At 46.6% G+C, this 14,502-nt stretch overlaps 1 protein-coding gene across 14 annotated transcripts in view; it reads right to left on the reverse strand.

Annotated features, from left to right (window-relative positions):
- The window catches only part of LOC129861054 (membrane-associated guanylate kinase, WW and PDZ domain-containing protein 1-like), a 245,176-nt gene that overhangs the window by 33,090 nt on the left and 197,584 nt on the right, over positions 1-14,502 (reverse strand). For 5 of the 14 annotated variants that reach the window (XM_055932115.1, XM_055932117.1, XM_055932112.1 and 2 more), the window contains exons 6-12: positions 13,333-13,415; positions 12,477-12,515; positions 10,229-10,286; positions 9,733-9,836; positions 8,904-9,026; positions 7,746-7,931; positions 6,781-7,407 (exon numbers count right to left, since the gene is read on the reverse strand). In XM_055932115.1, the coding sequence (XP_055788090.1) occupies positions 6,781-7,407; positions 7,746-7,931; positions 8,904-9,026; positions 9,733-9,836; positions 10,229-10,286; positions 12,477-12,515; positions 13,333-13,415 (1,220 nt within the window). The remainder of the gene's footprint in view (positions 1-6,780; positions 7,408-7,745; positions 7,932-8,903; positions 9,027-9,732; positions 9,837-10,228; positions 10,287-12,476; positions 12,516-13,332; positions 13,416-14,502) is intronic. The other 9 variants (XM_055932122.1, XM_055932111.1, XM_055932118.1 and 6 more) reach the window with 5 other exon arrangements.

A 14,502-nucleotide genomic window follows, 5' to 3' on the forward strand; every position in this document is an offset into this window, starting at 1 on the left:
ACCAATGCCCAGGTTATGTAGAGACCCGCTGATGCACAAGGAACAAAAGGAGATACAATATCACATATTGTAGGAGGGAAACACACATTCCTCCGTTCATTCCTTCATTCACGCGCACACACACACACACACACACACACACACACACACACACACACACACACACACACACACACACACACACACACACACACACACACACACACACACACACACACACACACACACACACACACACACACACACACGACCTTTGTGCTGTTGATTGTGCCCAATAATGTTTGTGTCATGTTTTGTGCTGCTACCATGTTGTGTTGCTGCCATGTTGATGTTATGTTGTGTTGCTACCATGCTGTGTTGTCATGTGTTGCTGCCTTGCTATGTTCTTGTCTTAGGTCTCTCTTTATGTAGTGTTGTGTTGGCTCTCTTGTTGTGATGTGTGTTTTGTTCTATATTTACATTGTATTCATTAAATGTTTTTATTTCCAGGCCCCCGTCCCTGCAGGAGGCCTTTTGCCATTTGGTAGGCCGTCATTGTAAATACGAATTTGTTCTTAACTGACTTGCAGTTAACTGACTAGTTAAATAAAGGTAAAATAAAATTGAATAACCCCCCCATCCCATCCAACATACACCCAGCAGGTGTGAATGATGCATTGTGCTCACACCATCTAGTTCCTTCCTCCTGTCTGAGCCTGAGCAGCAGAATGACAACAAGGCTCTGCTCAATACTCAGAAACGGAACAATGAATCCGTTGGCCCGTCGCTCCTTTTAAAAGCCTCTGGATTGATCACTAAGAATGGAACACTGGCTTAAAATGCCCAGTCTTCTGAACATTGAGCAGACCATGCTGTCTGAATGACTAAGAGGGCCTGGCTATTGTGATGCTAATGGTTTGGGAAGTAAACAGTGTTGGAGTGAAAGAGCAGTGGTCAGTGAGTTGATCTGTAATGGACTGAGGACTCTAAGAGAGTGGAGCTGTGGAGCGTTCCAGGTTTAACACTTGGCTCAGAGAGAGATGCTGTGGGTCTGTCTTAACTGTGTCATAGCCACCCAGCTGACTGGGTAGGGACATCTATTAATGAGGAGATTATGGGGAGAATGTGGTGTGTGGGTTTGTTAGAGTCGACATGTGAGTGGGTGGGTGTGTGCGTGGGGGAGTATAGTGTGTGGGTACATGACATTTATTATTTCAGTGAATCTGTTTCTATGCTCTGTTCAGGCTGTGGCCTTGGATATGTTCTCAGCAGTCCCACACTAAGGGAATGAATGGCTGTTCTCAACTGTCCTTACATCAGAGCGCTACAGGAACAACATGACAAATATCCTATTTTGTTTGGCTAAACTCCTTCACTTTCTTCTATACATCCCCATGTTGTCTTTCTAGTCACCTCTCCATATCTTCCTCTTTCCTTGATCTACACCCATCTCTTTTCTTCTTCCCATTTACCTCCCCTCTCTCTCTCTCTCTCTCTCTCTCTCTCTCTCTCTCTCTCTCGATCCTATCATCCCCAAGGGGACAGTCCCTACTGAGGTGCTGCGGAGCATCGTCATGGCAACAAAGGCAAGGCAAGATGGAAGATATTTACAACTCACCTCGCAGAGAGAGAAAGGGAGGGGAGGAGAGATATTGTGGGTACAAGGTTTTGAGGGGGGAAGGAGGAGAGGTAAGGGTGGGAGTGGATGAGAAGAGTTCATGTACTGTACGTATGTTGATCTGAAACGTTCTCCCTCTCCCCTCTCTTGATATTAGTCTATGAGTTAAACATTGAAAACTAAGACGCCCATTCGTTGGGATGTCCTACGTCCAAGTCACGATTCAATTCAATTCTGATACATTGTTATTGTGGCACATATATGGCACAAAATAATGCTTTTGTGGCACATATTGATGTATTGACAAAACATATTGTACAGCTAGACAATATGCATTCATTAAACATTTGTACTGCGTAGCTAGCAAAACTAAACCCCTTACGGACAATCAACTCTCGATGCCTCTGTGAACTTTTCTCCTCCCACACACACAACTTTTCTATTTTTCAGAAACTCCATTTAGAGATGCAGAGAACTCCTGGTCCCCTGAGGCGATGAGAATAAATAGCTGAACTGTTGTATCATCATAAACAGTGTTTCTGCCAATCTTCAGGGATGATTGTAACGCTGCATATCTCAGATAGTGCTGACAGCTCTATATGACTCAAGGTAAGAAGGACAATCACGTTTTATTACCGACGTTCAGTATCTAACTGAAATGAGACCATGTGATAGAGGATGCTGGATGTAGTCTGCATACTGCTGGTTGTAAAGGTATTGACATGACGGCATGATGCACACCTCCTGTATGTTTCCTGTGACCTTGTGCCCCTCTCTCTCTCTCTGACTCAGACAGAGCAGATTGATGACTCAAAAATGCAGAGATTAAGTATTTTATTCATCTACCTAAGGGAGGATTTCCTCTCCTCCTCCTCTTCCCTAAACCAACTTCTTCTCTCATCGAGCATTGTTGAGCCTCCTCCTCCTCTTCCCTAAACCAACTTCTTCTCACATCAAGCATTGTTGAGCCTCCTCCTCTTCCCTAAACCAACTTCTTCTCTCATCGAGCATTGTTGAGCCTCCTCCTCCTCTCGTTCCTCTCTACATACCACCTTACTCTGATAACCTTCTGCAACTCCTGAGCTCTAACTTCTTTTTTCCTCTTCCTCTTCCTCTAAACACATACAGCTTGGACATTCCCCATCTAGAATGACTTCCTCTTTTTCTCCCTCCTTTCTACCCTCCCTTCCTCCTTCCCTCCTAATCCTCCTCGGATCCTATAAAGGTGTTGTTTGTTGTGGGTTATGAGGCATTATGTCTCCTAATCACCAGAAAGTTCACTGCATCCTCCTCCTCCTCCTCTTCCGACAGCCAACTAGACAGCCAGCCAGTCAACCAACCAGACAGCCAGCCAGCCAGCGAAACAGACAGACAGCCAGCAAACCAACCAGCCAGCCAGACAAACAGCCAGCGAAACATCCAGCCAGCCAGACAGCAAGCCAACCAGCCAGCCAGAAAGCCACTGCTCCCTCCATTCCCACAAAAACATCAGTCTGCTGCTCACAGCTTCACATAGACAGTCCAACCCTACATAATGTTAACCCAAGCCCACATTATCTCAGTACCTCATCAACAGGAAATTGACCAATGAACTGACCTGGGTCTAGTGCAATGACCCCCTGCCATCTACGCTAAGGGAGATCGTCTCTGGTGTCTCTCCTCGTCTGCCCCGTAGCCATGCCGTAGCAATGACTGCCTGCCATCTACGCTAAGGGAGATCGTCTCTGGTGTCTCTCCCCGTCTGCCCCGTAGCCATGCCGTAGCAATGACTGCCTGCCATCTACGCTAAGGGAGATCGTCTCTGGTGTCTCTCCCCGTCTGCCCCGTAGCCATGCCCTTCCTCTCTCCCTTCTTGCTCCCTCTATCCCTGTGGATGTCCTAGCAGCCAGGAGACAGGCTGTATCTGTGTGTGTATCAGTCTTGTACAGGCCAGTAATGATGCTGACATTTAAGTCAATACAGCAGCGTTATTTCAGCCCAGGCACCCAAGGTCAACTCATTAGAGTTCATAATTGATGCTGCCTTCATAAGCCCACCCTCAGCTAATAGGGATCTAGGGAAGGAGGCAGAAGCCCACCCTCAGCTAATAGGGATCTAGGGAAGGAGGCAGAAGCCCACCCTCAGCTAATAAGGATCTAGGGAAGGAGGCATAAGCCCACCCTCAGCTAATAGGGATCTAGGGAAGGAGGCAGAAGCCCACTCTCAGCTAATAGGGATCTAGGGAAGGAGGCAGAAGCCCACTCTCAGCTAATAGGGATCTAGGGAAGGAGGCAGAAGCCCACCCTCAGCTAATAAGGATCTAGGGAAGGAGGCATAAGCCCACCCTCAGCTAATAGGGATCTAGGGAAGGAGGCAGAAGCCCACTCTCAGCTAATAGGGATCTAGGGAAGGAGGCAGAAGCCCACTCTCAGCTAATAGGGATCTAGGGAAGGAGGCAGAAGCCCACCCTCAGCTAATAGGGATCTAGGGAAGGAGGCAGAAGCCCACCCTCAGCTAATAGGGATCTAGGGAAGGAGGCAGAAGCCCACTCTCAGCTAATAGGGATCTAGGGAAGGAGGCAGAAGCCCACTCTCAGCTAATAGGGATCTAGGGAAGGAGGCAGAAGCCCACTCTCAGCTAATAGGGATCTAGGGAAGGAGGCAGAAGCCCACTCTCAGCTAATAGGGATCTAGGGAAGGAGGCAGAAGCCCACCCTCAGCTAATAGGGATCTAGGGAAGGAGGCAGAAGCCCACCCTCAGCTAATAGGGATCTAGAGAAGGAAGCATAAGCCCACCCTCAGCTAATAGGGATCTAGGGAAGGAGGCAGAAGCCCACCATCAGCTAATAGGGATCTAGGGAAGGAGGCAGAAGCCCACCCTCAGCTAATAGGGATCTAGGGAAGGAGGCAGAAGCCCACCCTCAGCTAATAGGGATCTAGGGAAGGAGGCAGAAGCCCACCCTCAGCTAATAGGGATCTAGGGAAGGAGGCAGAGGCCCACCCTCAGCTAATAGGGATCTAGGGAAGGAGGCAGAGGCCCACCCTCAGCTAATAGGGATCTAGGGAAGGAGGCAGAAGCCCACCCTCAGCTAATAGGGATCTAGGGAAGGAGGCAGAGGCCCACCCTCAGCTAATAGGGATCTCAGGAAGGAGGAAGGGTTAGCAATTTCACAAATGATGAGGGCTGAAGCCAAATTAGCGCATGGTTAGAAACTGTATGGATAATGATGGTTGCTATTAACAGTTTGTCACTTTCTCTAGCCTTGCAAAACTCTGACTGTGACCTTTTATAATTATTTGAATTATTATTTTAGCACAGTAAGGTTAGAACGCTGTTGAGTAAGGTTTGAGTGTAACCCTTTAAGGAATACATGCACCTATTCATTTTTTTACAGACCTATTATGTTAAATCTCCATTGGTAATTGATGTGATAAAGATGATCTGGATTGTAGTGACACAGGAAGGTTCATCATAGACATTAATGATGTGTGAATATAGCACAGGAGGCTGCTGAGGGGAGAACGGCTCACAATAATGGCTGGAACGGAGCAGATGGAATGGCATCAAACACATGGAAACCATTCCACTCCAGCCATTACCACGAACCCGTTCTCCCCAATTAAAACTCCATTTCACATATTCCTCTATTCAAAATCAGTGGCTGTTCTCTCTGCTCTGTACCTCCCTTTCCCCATCTCCTCGTCTTGCTCTCCCTTCACCCCATCTCTCTCTGTTCTCTCTGCTCTGTATCTCCCTTTCCCCATCTCCTCGTCTTGCTCTCCCTTCACCCCATCTCTCTCTGTTCTCTCTGCTCTGTACCTCTCTTTCTCCATCTCCTCGTCTTGCTCTCCCTTCACCCCACCTCTCTCTGTTCCTCTCTCTGTTCCTCTCTTTCCCCATCTCGCCATCTTGCTCTCCCTTCACCCCACCTCTCTCTGTTCCTCTCTCTGTTCCTCTCTTTCCCCATCTCGCCGTCTTGCTCTCCCTTCACCCCACCTCTCTCTGTTCCTCTCTCTGTATCCTCCCAAGCTAATTGGAACAGAAGACACTTTGATCAGAGCTAGACGGCGTCTTTGGCTGAGCCCTCTCACTACTAACACACCCAACTATCATCTAAGCAACACAGACACAGTGCCAGAGACAAAGACCAGGCTTAAAGAGAGGGTGAGAGAGGGAGAGAAAGGGAGAGGGAGGAAGGGAGAGAGACAGAGAGAGACAGAGAGAGAGGGAGAGAGGGCGAGAGATGGAGATAGAGAGAGGGTGAGAGATGGAGAGAGAGAGGGAGAGAGATGGAGAGAGAGGGAGAGAGAGGGAGGGAGAAAGGGAGGGAGAGGGAGGGAGGGAGAGAGATACAAAGTGAGAGAGAGGGGGAGAGAGAGGGCGAGAGATACAAAGTGAGAGAGGGGAGAGAGAGAGGGGAGAGGGCGAGAGAGATACAAAGTGAGAGAGAAGGGGAGAGGGGAGAGAGGGGGAGGGAGAGAGAGAGGGGGAGAGATACAAAGTGGGAGAGAAGGGGAGAGAGAGGGGGAGAGATACAAAGTGAGAGAGAAGGGGAGAGGGGAGAGAGGGGGAGAGAGAGGGGTAGAGATACAAAGTGAGAGAGCATAAGTAAAAGATAGTGAGAGAAAAAGAGTGAAAGAATAGAGACAGTGATAAATAAGTTAAATAAATAGAAAAGACAAGAGAGAAATAGTGAGAACAGAGAGAGAGCGAGAGAGAGAAAAGCAGGAGAGTCACAGAGTGAGCTGACAGAACACAGGGAGATTAGCAGCATCTCAGCAGAGTCACTCTTCATCCATAATCAGGACAGATAAGAGTCCCTGACCTAACACCATCCTCCTCTTTTCTCCTCTGTCTCCTCCTCCCATCCTGGACATGCTCTCCACCTTGCCATCCATTCCCTCTCTCACTTATCTGATCACCCACTAATTTTTCTTCTCTACATAACATCCACAACCTCCTTTATTCAACCTTTTAACCCACTTACTCCCTAACACACTCAACATCTCAGCTATTCATGCTGTTTGCCAGTGGAAGTGTCTTTATCTGTGAACCAATCCCTCCCCTCTCTCATTCCCTCCTTCCCCTTCACATATCCTCCTCCCTGGGTTGAGCATGTACCCCACTGCACCAGCATGCTGACCAGACACCCCCCGTCCTTCCTCCTCTCCCTCCCTCCTGACCCTAATCAGTGGACTACGTACCTCTCTGCACCAGCATGCTGACCTCGCTGCCTCTGGGACACTTGCTGAGCAGGTCCACCACCTGGTTGTGAGTCATGTTCTGGACGTTCCTCTTGTTCACCTCCATCAGAATGTCTGACTCCTTCAGGCCCCTGCAGCGGGGGTAGTCCACAATCTGCTTCACCCTCTGACCCCCACCCGTCAAGCTATCAGCGATTGTGAACCCAAAGCCCTTATCGCCCTTCTCCATGTGCACCGTGATCAGCTCGGGCTGCCCGGCGATGGAGGACGCCAGGGTGACCACGTCGCTGGAGGAGTAGCCGTGTGAGCCGTTGGACGCCACCTCCGCCGAGGGGCTGAGGGCCCGCGGCTCCCTCATCCCGTTAACGGGGCCTCCGGTCTGGCTGCCGTGGCTGGACGGGGAGTCGTAGCTCTGTTGGCCGTTGACGATGATGGGCTCCTTGTCCAGGATGGCCACGGAGGTCACCAGGCTGGTGTTGGGGTCATCGGGGTCAAAGGGCAGGGGGTAGCCGCGGCACAGGGCCAGGTCCACCATGGAGCCGATCGGGATGGACTGGAAGATCTTCACCACCTGGGCGTGAGTGTAACCAAGCACGATGATGTCATTCACACTCACTATGACATCACCTAGAGGAGAGAGACAGGGAGACGGACAGGACAGTTAGTAATACAGTCACTATCACATCACATTAGTAACACAGTTAGTAATACAGTCCCTATCACATCACATTCGTAACACAGTTAGTAATACAGTCACTATCACATCACATTAGTAACACAGTTAGTAGAACATTAAGTAACACAGTGAATGTACTATGTGGGGTGCAAGTATATTACCATATGTCTCCAATATGTTCAGTACTTAGTTTACACAATCACTTCAACCTCCTTAGGAATGGGGCAAATGCATTCTGTGTAAATGGTGCGAAACAGTGCCCTCTGTGCGCTAAGACAGTATACTGCACCTGTCTCCATCTTCCCATCCACAGCAGCAGGACCGTCCAGGACAAGACTCTTGATCTGGAGAAACTCATCCGGCTCGTCACCCCCGACAACGGTAAAGCCGAACCCACGGCGGCTCTTCTTCAGTTTGGTGTTGATAAAGGTTCCGTTCAGTTCTGCTGGGTTCCGTGTGAAGAACGGCTTCCCTCCTACAGAACACAGGGAAAATAACAGTATTTGTCTATCCGTGTCAGTTACATTAGCTGCCTGTCTGTCTTTTCACTTGTCTACCTATCTATGTCTGTCTGTCTGTCATTTCACTATCTACCTATCTATGTCTGTCTGTCTGTCATTTCACTTATCTACCTATTTATGTCTGTCTGTCTGTCTGTCATTTCACTTATCTACCTATTTATGTCTGTCTGTCTGTCACTTCACTTATCTACCTATTTATGTATGTCTGTCTGTCACTTCACTTATCTACCGATCTATGTCTGTCTGTCTGTCTGTCATTTCACTTATCTACCTATTTATGTCTGTCTGTCTGTCATTTCACTTGTCTACCTATCTATCTATCTATCTATGTCTGTCTGTCTGTCTGTCTGTCTGTCTGTCTGTCTGTCTGTCTGTCTGTCTGTCTGTCTGTCTGTCTGTCTGTCTGTCTGTCTGTCTGTCTGTCTGTCTGTCTGTCTGTCTGTCTGTCTGTCTTTTCACTTATCTACCTATTTATGTCTGTCTGTCTGTCTGTCTGTCTGTCATTTCACTTGTCTGTCTGTCTGTCTGTCTGTCTGTCTGTCTGTCTGTCTGTCTGTCAACCCAAGCATCCATATAATATAATGAATTGCTGAGCGTTTGTTATATCAGTGAATGACAGGAGAGAATGCTTAACATCCATGGTGTGTTGGTCATAGCTAGTTAACATACACATAACATTCACTATGGTACATGTGGGCTGATAGACAGGTTAATAACCTTATATGGTGATTGTTTCCTCAAGAGGTTGAGCCCTTGAAACCTTTGATCCCAAGGATCCTCTGTCTGTGTCTATGTCTGGTCATGCTTGTGTCACTGAAACTGTACATTGTGGGTGTATTTGATCGTGAGTTAAATGTCTGTGGTGCACAAGACCCTGGTATTGAAAGTGTGTGTGTGTGTTGTCTAGAATGTGTAACCCCACTCACGTTTGGTCCCTCCCGGGGGAGGGGGCATTGGGGGCGGGACCTGGGGGTCACGGTATGTCTCCAGGTGGTTACTGGCATAGACGGCCAGGGGAGCACCAGCTGAGGAGTGTTCCTCTATCCACTCTGTACAGCGAGAGACACAGTGGGACGGTGAAATCACAGTCACAAACACACGGATGCACACACATACACTGACACACAAACGTACACAATCAATAAAATACAAACATAAGCATCACATTCATTCATTTGTTGACTCAAACTTGCTCTACACCAGAGGTGTCAGACATACTGGCTGGTCCGGGGGGACAAACGCTATACACTTTAAAATGACTAAAACCTAACACAGTAAATTACGCAATAAGAGACATTTATTGAAAAGATGTTTTAACATTGCATCTGATTATTACATTTCATCATTACATTGTGTCTCAGTGGTTCTAACACGTAGCAAGCATGCTAGCAGCAGCAGTTTGCACATGGACATGGCTTCCACAGCTCTAAGCCACCAAAGACAAATAAGTGAATGCTACAGTGGCTCATGTGTTGAAAGGAATATAAAAATGATGCTTTAATGATCTTTAATCAAACGAATAAGAACCCAGATGCCAGCAGGACAGGGGTTGGGGTCAATTCCATTTCAAATCCAGGAGAATTCAGCGAAACTCTAATTCTGAGGAACTAACTTTTCATTCTTAAACCTGTCTGACTTCAAATAGAATGAACCCCAACCGTGCAGGACAAGACATGAGACAAGACGTGACAAGACGTGACAGAGACAGACATGAAGAAAGAAAGAAATGGTGCCGTGCCAGGGCAGGAAACGAACCTCGAATGTACCGCTCACCTTCAGGAGGCTGCGGCTGCTGCTGCTCCATCCTGCGTTTAGCCTCCACTATGGGGTTCTCATACTGGGTCTTCCTGTTGATGTGACTGATGATGAGAGAGAGAGGAGAGGGGGAGGATGAGTGTGGGATATTGATTGTCACCATGATAAATGACAGTACACAGTGTTTGACATCCTCTGGCTCACAGCCTCGTAAATCCCACCAGCTCTGTGACAACCACATAGGTCTACACAAACTACACACTGGCTACACAAAATGGAGTTCGGTTTCAGATAAATCTACTTAGGTTCAAACCAATTATAGCACACTGAATGTAGAAAAGGTCTGACAGAGAGACAGAGAAAATGCTAGTTCAGCTGAAATGTCACAGTTTACAGTAAACTACATGAAACTGCTGATGTATTACGTTGTATTAATTATGGTGGGGTTAATGAGAGGCATGTGAAAGGAGATGAACCGTGAGGTGTTCCAACTTACTCTACATAGTAAACCCCATACACTGGGTCATCTATCTTCTCCCATCCAGCAGGCAGCTCTGAAACAGAGAAGGAACAGCAATGTTAGATCACTGTAATGACACATTCATTAAGGCAGTGTTCTCCTTCAGGAAGTACTTCAGAGGATGACGCTGTGCTGTATTCAAGGTCTCTCAGGTGTGTAAATCAACTCTGAAGTGAATCTATGTTTACCTGTCATGACTCAGTACAGTCAGTGGGCCACGGTGCAGATATCTAATATGGAGTCAAACTACTCCCTCTACCTCACTGAGCGAGGCACACACACACTCACTCACTCACTCACACACACACACACACACACACACACACACACACACACACACACACACACACACACACACACACACACACACACACACACACACACACACACACACACACACACACACACACACACACACACACACACACACAGACAAAGGCTACACACAGACAAAGGCTACACACACACACACAGGCTACACACGCACAGGCTACACACACAAAGGCTACACACACACACAGACAGGCTACACGCACAGGCTACACACACAAAGGCTACACACACACACAGGCTACACACACACAGGCTACACACACACACACACACACACACACAGGCTACACACACACACAGACAGGCTACACACACACACAGACAGGCTACACACACACATGCTACACACACACACAGGCTACACACACACACAGACAGGCTACACACACAGTCAGCTGTCAGGGGAGATTCTGAACTAAATGAGACTACAGAGCTTGACCACTCCCTCCTAGTAGATTTACTATTCATCCACTCAGACCCAGCCCGCTCATATCTGTCTCTGTCTTCAGAACAGAACCAGGTTGTTTTCTACATTATCAACAGCTACAAACAGTTGATAGATGGACACAATTGCATGCCTCACACAAGTGAACTTAGCCAGCAGACCAGTACTGTATATAGGCCAGTCCAGAACCATATATTAAGAGAGTTGGGCCAGGTTTTAAAACAGCCGCCATGTTAGTGCATTTTTTCTCCAATTGTTGGTGATGTAAGAATACAAGAGAGCCTCCCTGTGAAATGAACTGCTGTAAACAAGCAAAACAGAGCATCGATTTAACAGACATTTTTATTGATTAGCATTCGGGATAATGTGCATCCAAGTCGGTACTGTGTTGTGGTGTCAACAAATTGCATATCTGCTTTCAATGGACATCTTTATAGAAATAAACATTACAATATTCTCAGCACGTTCAGACAAAAATCACATTGGCCCAACAGTCTACATGACAGTCTACACGAAAGTCTACACGACCGTCTACACGACCATCTACACGACCGTCTACGCGACTCGGGGGAGTCATAAGACATTCACGACACTGTAGAGAGCCAACATCTTCATGTATCTGTACGATTCTACTTTACATAACTGGTCATCTACATGCAGTTTCTGGCTATGTGTTCACTGCAGATGTTACCATGTTTCAGCATATATCTTTCAAATACTGCTTCCTCCAGCATGCGCACACAAGCGTGTACACGTGCACACACTCGTCTGCATCGGCACTCAAAGGGAATTGTCTGACAGAGAGCCTATTAAGCTGACACTCCCAATAAAGCGTTAGCCACTCATTCTCCTCCTCACCGTATTTGATTTCATACAAAGACATTAGCGCAGTGTGTTAGCGTGGGCTGCTGCTAACACCGACAAACACTTTGGAGCAGGCTAGATTTCACAATCGATAACCACAGACTGCCTGCTTCTGATGTGCCAGACATAAAAGGAGCTCCTAGGCCCGAGACTCAGAGCCCTGAAAGAGTCAGAGACTGCGTTCCCTTTCAGGAGCACTTCTGTTTCTGCCAAATAGTCTAGTCTGTGGCACAGCCTTAACTACGGAGGCCAACCTGAGATGTCAAATCAAACACCTTCCCAATGTGTCTCCTACATAAAAAGGAGATCACTCACTCAGCAGTTAGAAGCAAGCAGTACACCACGTTAAGTAAATATATGAGCCAAATTATACAATTATCGTGACACATCCAAATAGATGAGTGACATGGTAAGAAAGAATTTAGTAGTAGTAGATCAAGATTTTGTATAAAACGCTTTTCAAATAAAATGTTATTGATTAACAGTATAGAAAGAAAAGATTGAGAGTCACCATAACCCTCACCAATACACAGCCGATAGAAATGCAATGACAGAAACAAGTGAGAGAATAAAGTTGTATACCTAGCTCATTGTCTGGTTCCTCAGTATGTACCCCTTCTTCTCCAAGGTGAAGAGAGCAAGATGAAACAGAAAGGGAGGTTGATTGGTTGAAGGAATGACAAAGAAAGGAAAATAAGGAGAGACAGTAAAGTAATATTAGAGAGAAAGACAAGGAGGGAGAGAAATAGAAATATTTAAGTAACCAAATCAGTATTTACTGAACATAGATGCGCCGTAATCCATAAAATCAATGATGTATGGAACTAAGAGATGACACATGACAGTTATCTAAATGGCCACATGGTGGTGCCATTTCTGATATTGGTCGAAGAATTTCTTCTGAACTTTCACACAGACATCTATATCGTTACTTGTATGTTCCTGAACAAAATGAATGTAACATTGTTGCATAGACATTAATTTGAAAATGTACAATGTACATAGTGGTGTAACAAAGAAATAAAATAAATAAAAACATCTTCAAAGGAACTGTTACACAATTCCTTAGATGGAAAGCCAATCTCAAAAAGAACCTCTTTCCAATTTGACTAAGGTATCAAAACATCGCCATGGGAATGATAGGACCAGTGTATAGAAACAGACTTCATCATATTTAGATATGAGCTCAGTGGCACCACCTTCTGATACCATCAACATGGTGCAAGATTAAGAGATAAACAATAGATCACACACACACACACACACACACACACACACACACACACACACACACACACACACACACACACACACACACACACACACACACACACACACACACACACACACACACACACACACACACACACACACACACACACACACACACACACACACACACACACACACACACACACACACACAGGGCCTGGCTTACCATCATCCTCACACTCTTCCAGAGGTTTTAGAGGTTTCTCCAGACAGCGAGGGTCGATCCACGATGTGGTCTTTGTGTTGTGGCTGAGGAAACAACAAACGCACAGCGCTGTTAAAGACTGGCTCTGAAGTCAAGGTGATGAGCACTAAAAGCTAACAAAAGACCAATAATCTCATCAGCACAAAGATGTAAGGGGTTAAAGTCAATAGGCTTGTCAACAAGCAAGTAAAATCAAACAGAGATTAACGCAACACCAAACAGACTTCTCCCCTACTGAGAAACAAAGACAAGAGGGTTGGAAGGAGTCATTGTCAACCTATTGTCTAGAATAGGTAGCTGTATCCTCAACGTCACCACTACAAGCTTTCCTGTCAATCCTCTGCTAGTCCAATAATTAAAGCAGACCAACATGCAGGTGTTGAATGCACAAAGCAATTTCCTCATCCTCTCCCAGCGAGGCCAGCTCTGTGTGTTGGTCTGAGGGCAGAGGGCTGTGCTTCATTGAGGTGGTCAGGTGATCTGATCTGCCTGTGATCTCTAAGGAGATCAGACTATAGAGGATTAACAGCCTGGAGAGCACTGACAGGCCTTTCTGGGGGAGGGGAGGGAGGAGGGAGAGATAGTAGTGGGATATAGAACAGAGAGGCTTGATAGTATAGAGAGTATACAGGGTATGTAGTCTATGAAGTAGACCTCTCCATTCTCAGTGTAAGCTAACGGTACTTACATGGGGTATAGGGTGAATATGTACACTATGGGTGGTTCAGACAGCCCAGTACATCATTGGGCCCGAGCTCCCTGCCATCCAGGACCTCTATACTCAGGTGGTGTCAGAGAAAGAACCAATAGACCGTTCACTCTGCTACTGTCTGGTAAACAATACCGGAGCATCGGATCTCGGACCAACAGGCGCCGAGACCTCTGCTACCCTCAAGCCATAAGACTGCAAAATAGCCCGACTGCTACGTAGTAGCAACGGTTACCCAAACTATCTGCACTGAATCAATCTTGCACACACCATATACACACTCACTAGACTTTATATACACACACCATATACACATTCACTAGACTTTATATACACACACACCATATACACACTCACTAGACTTTATATACACACACCATATACACACTCACTAGACTTTATATACACACACCATATACACA

Source organism: Salvelinus fontinalis, chromosome 8 (assembly GCF_029448725.1).
Source record: "Salvelinus fontinalis isolate EN_2023a chromosome 8, ASM2944872v1, whole genome shotgun sequence".
Taxonomy (NCBI): domain Eukaryota; kingdom Metazoa; phylum Chordata; class Actinopteri; order Salmoniformes; family Salmonidae; genus Salvelinus; species Salvelinus fontinalis.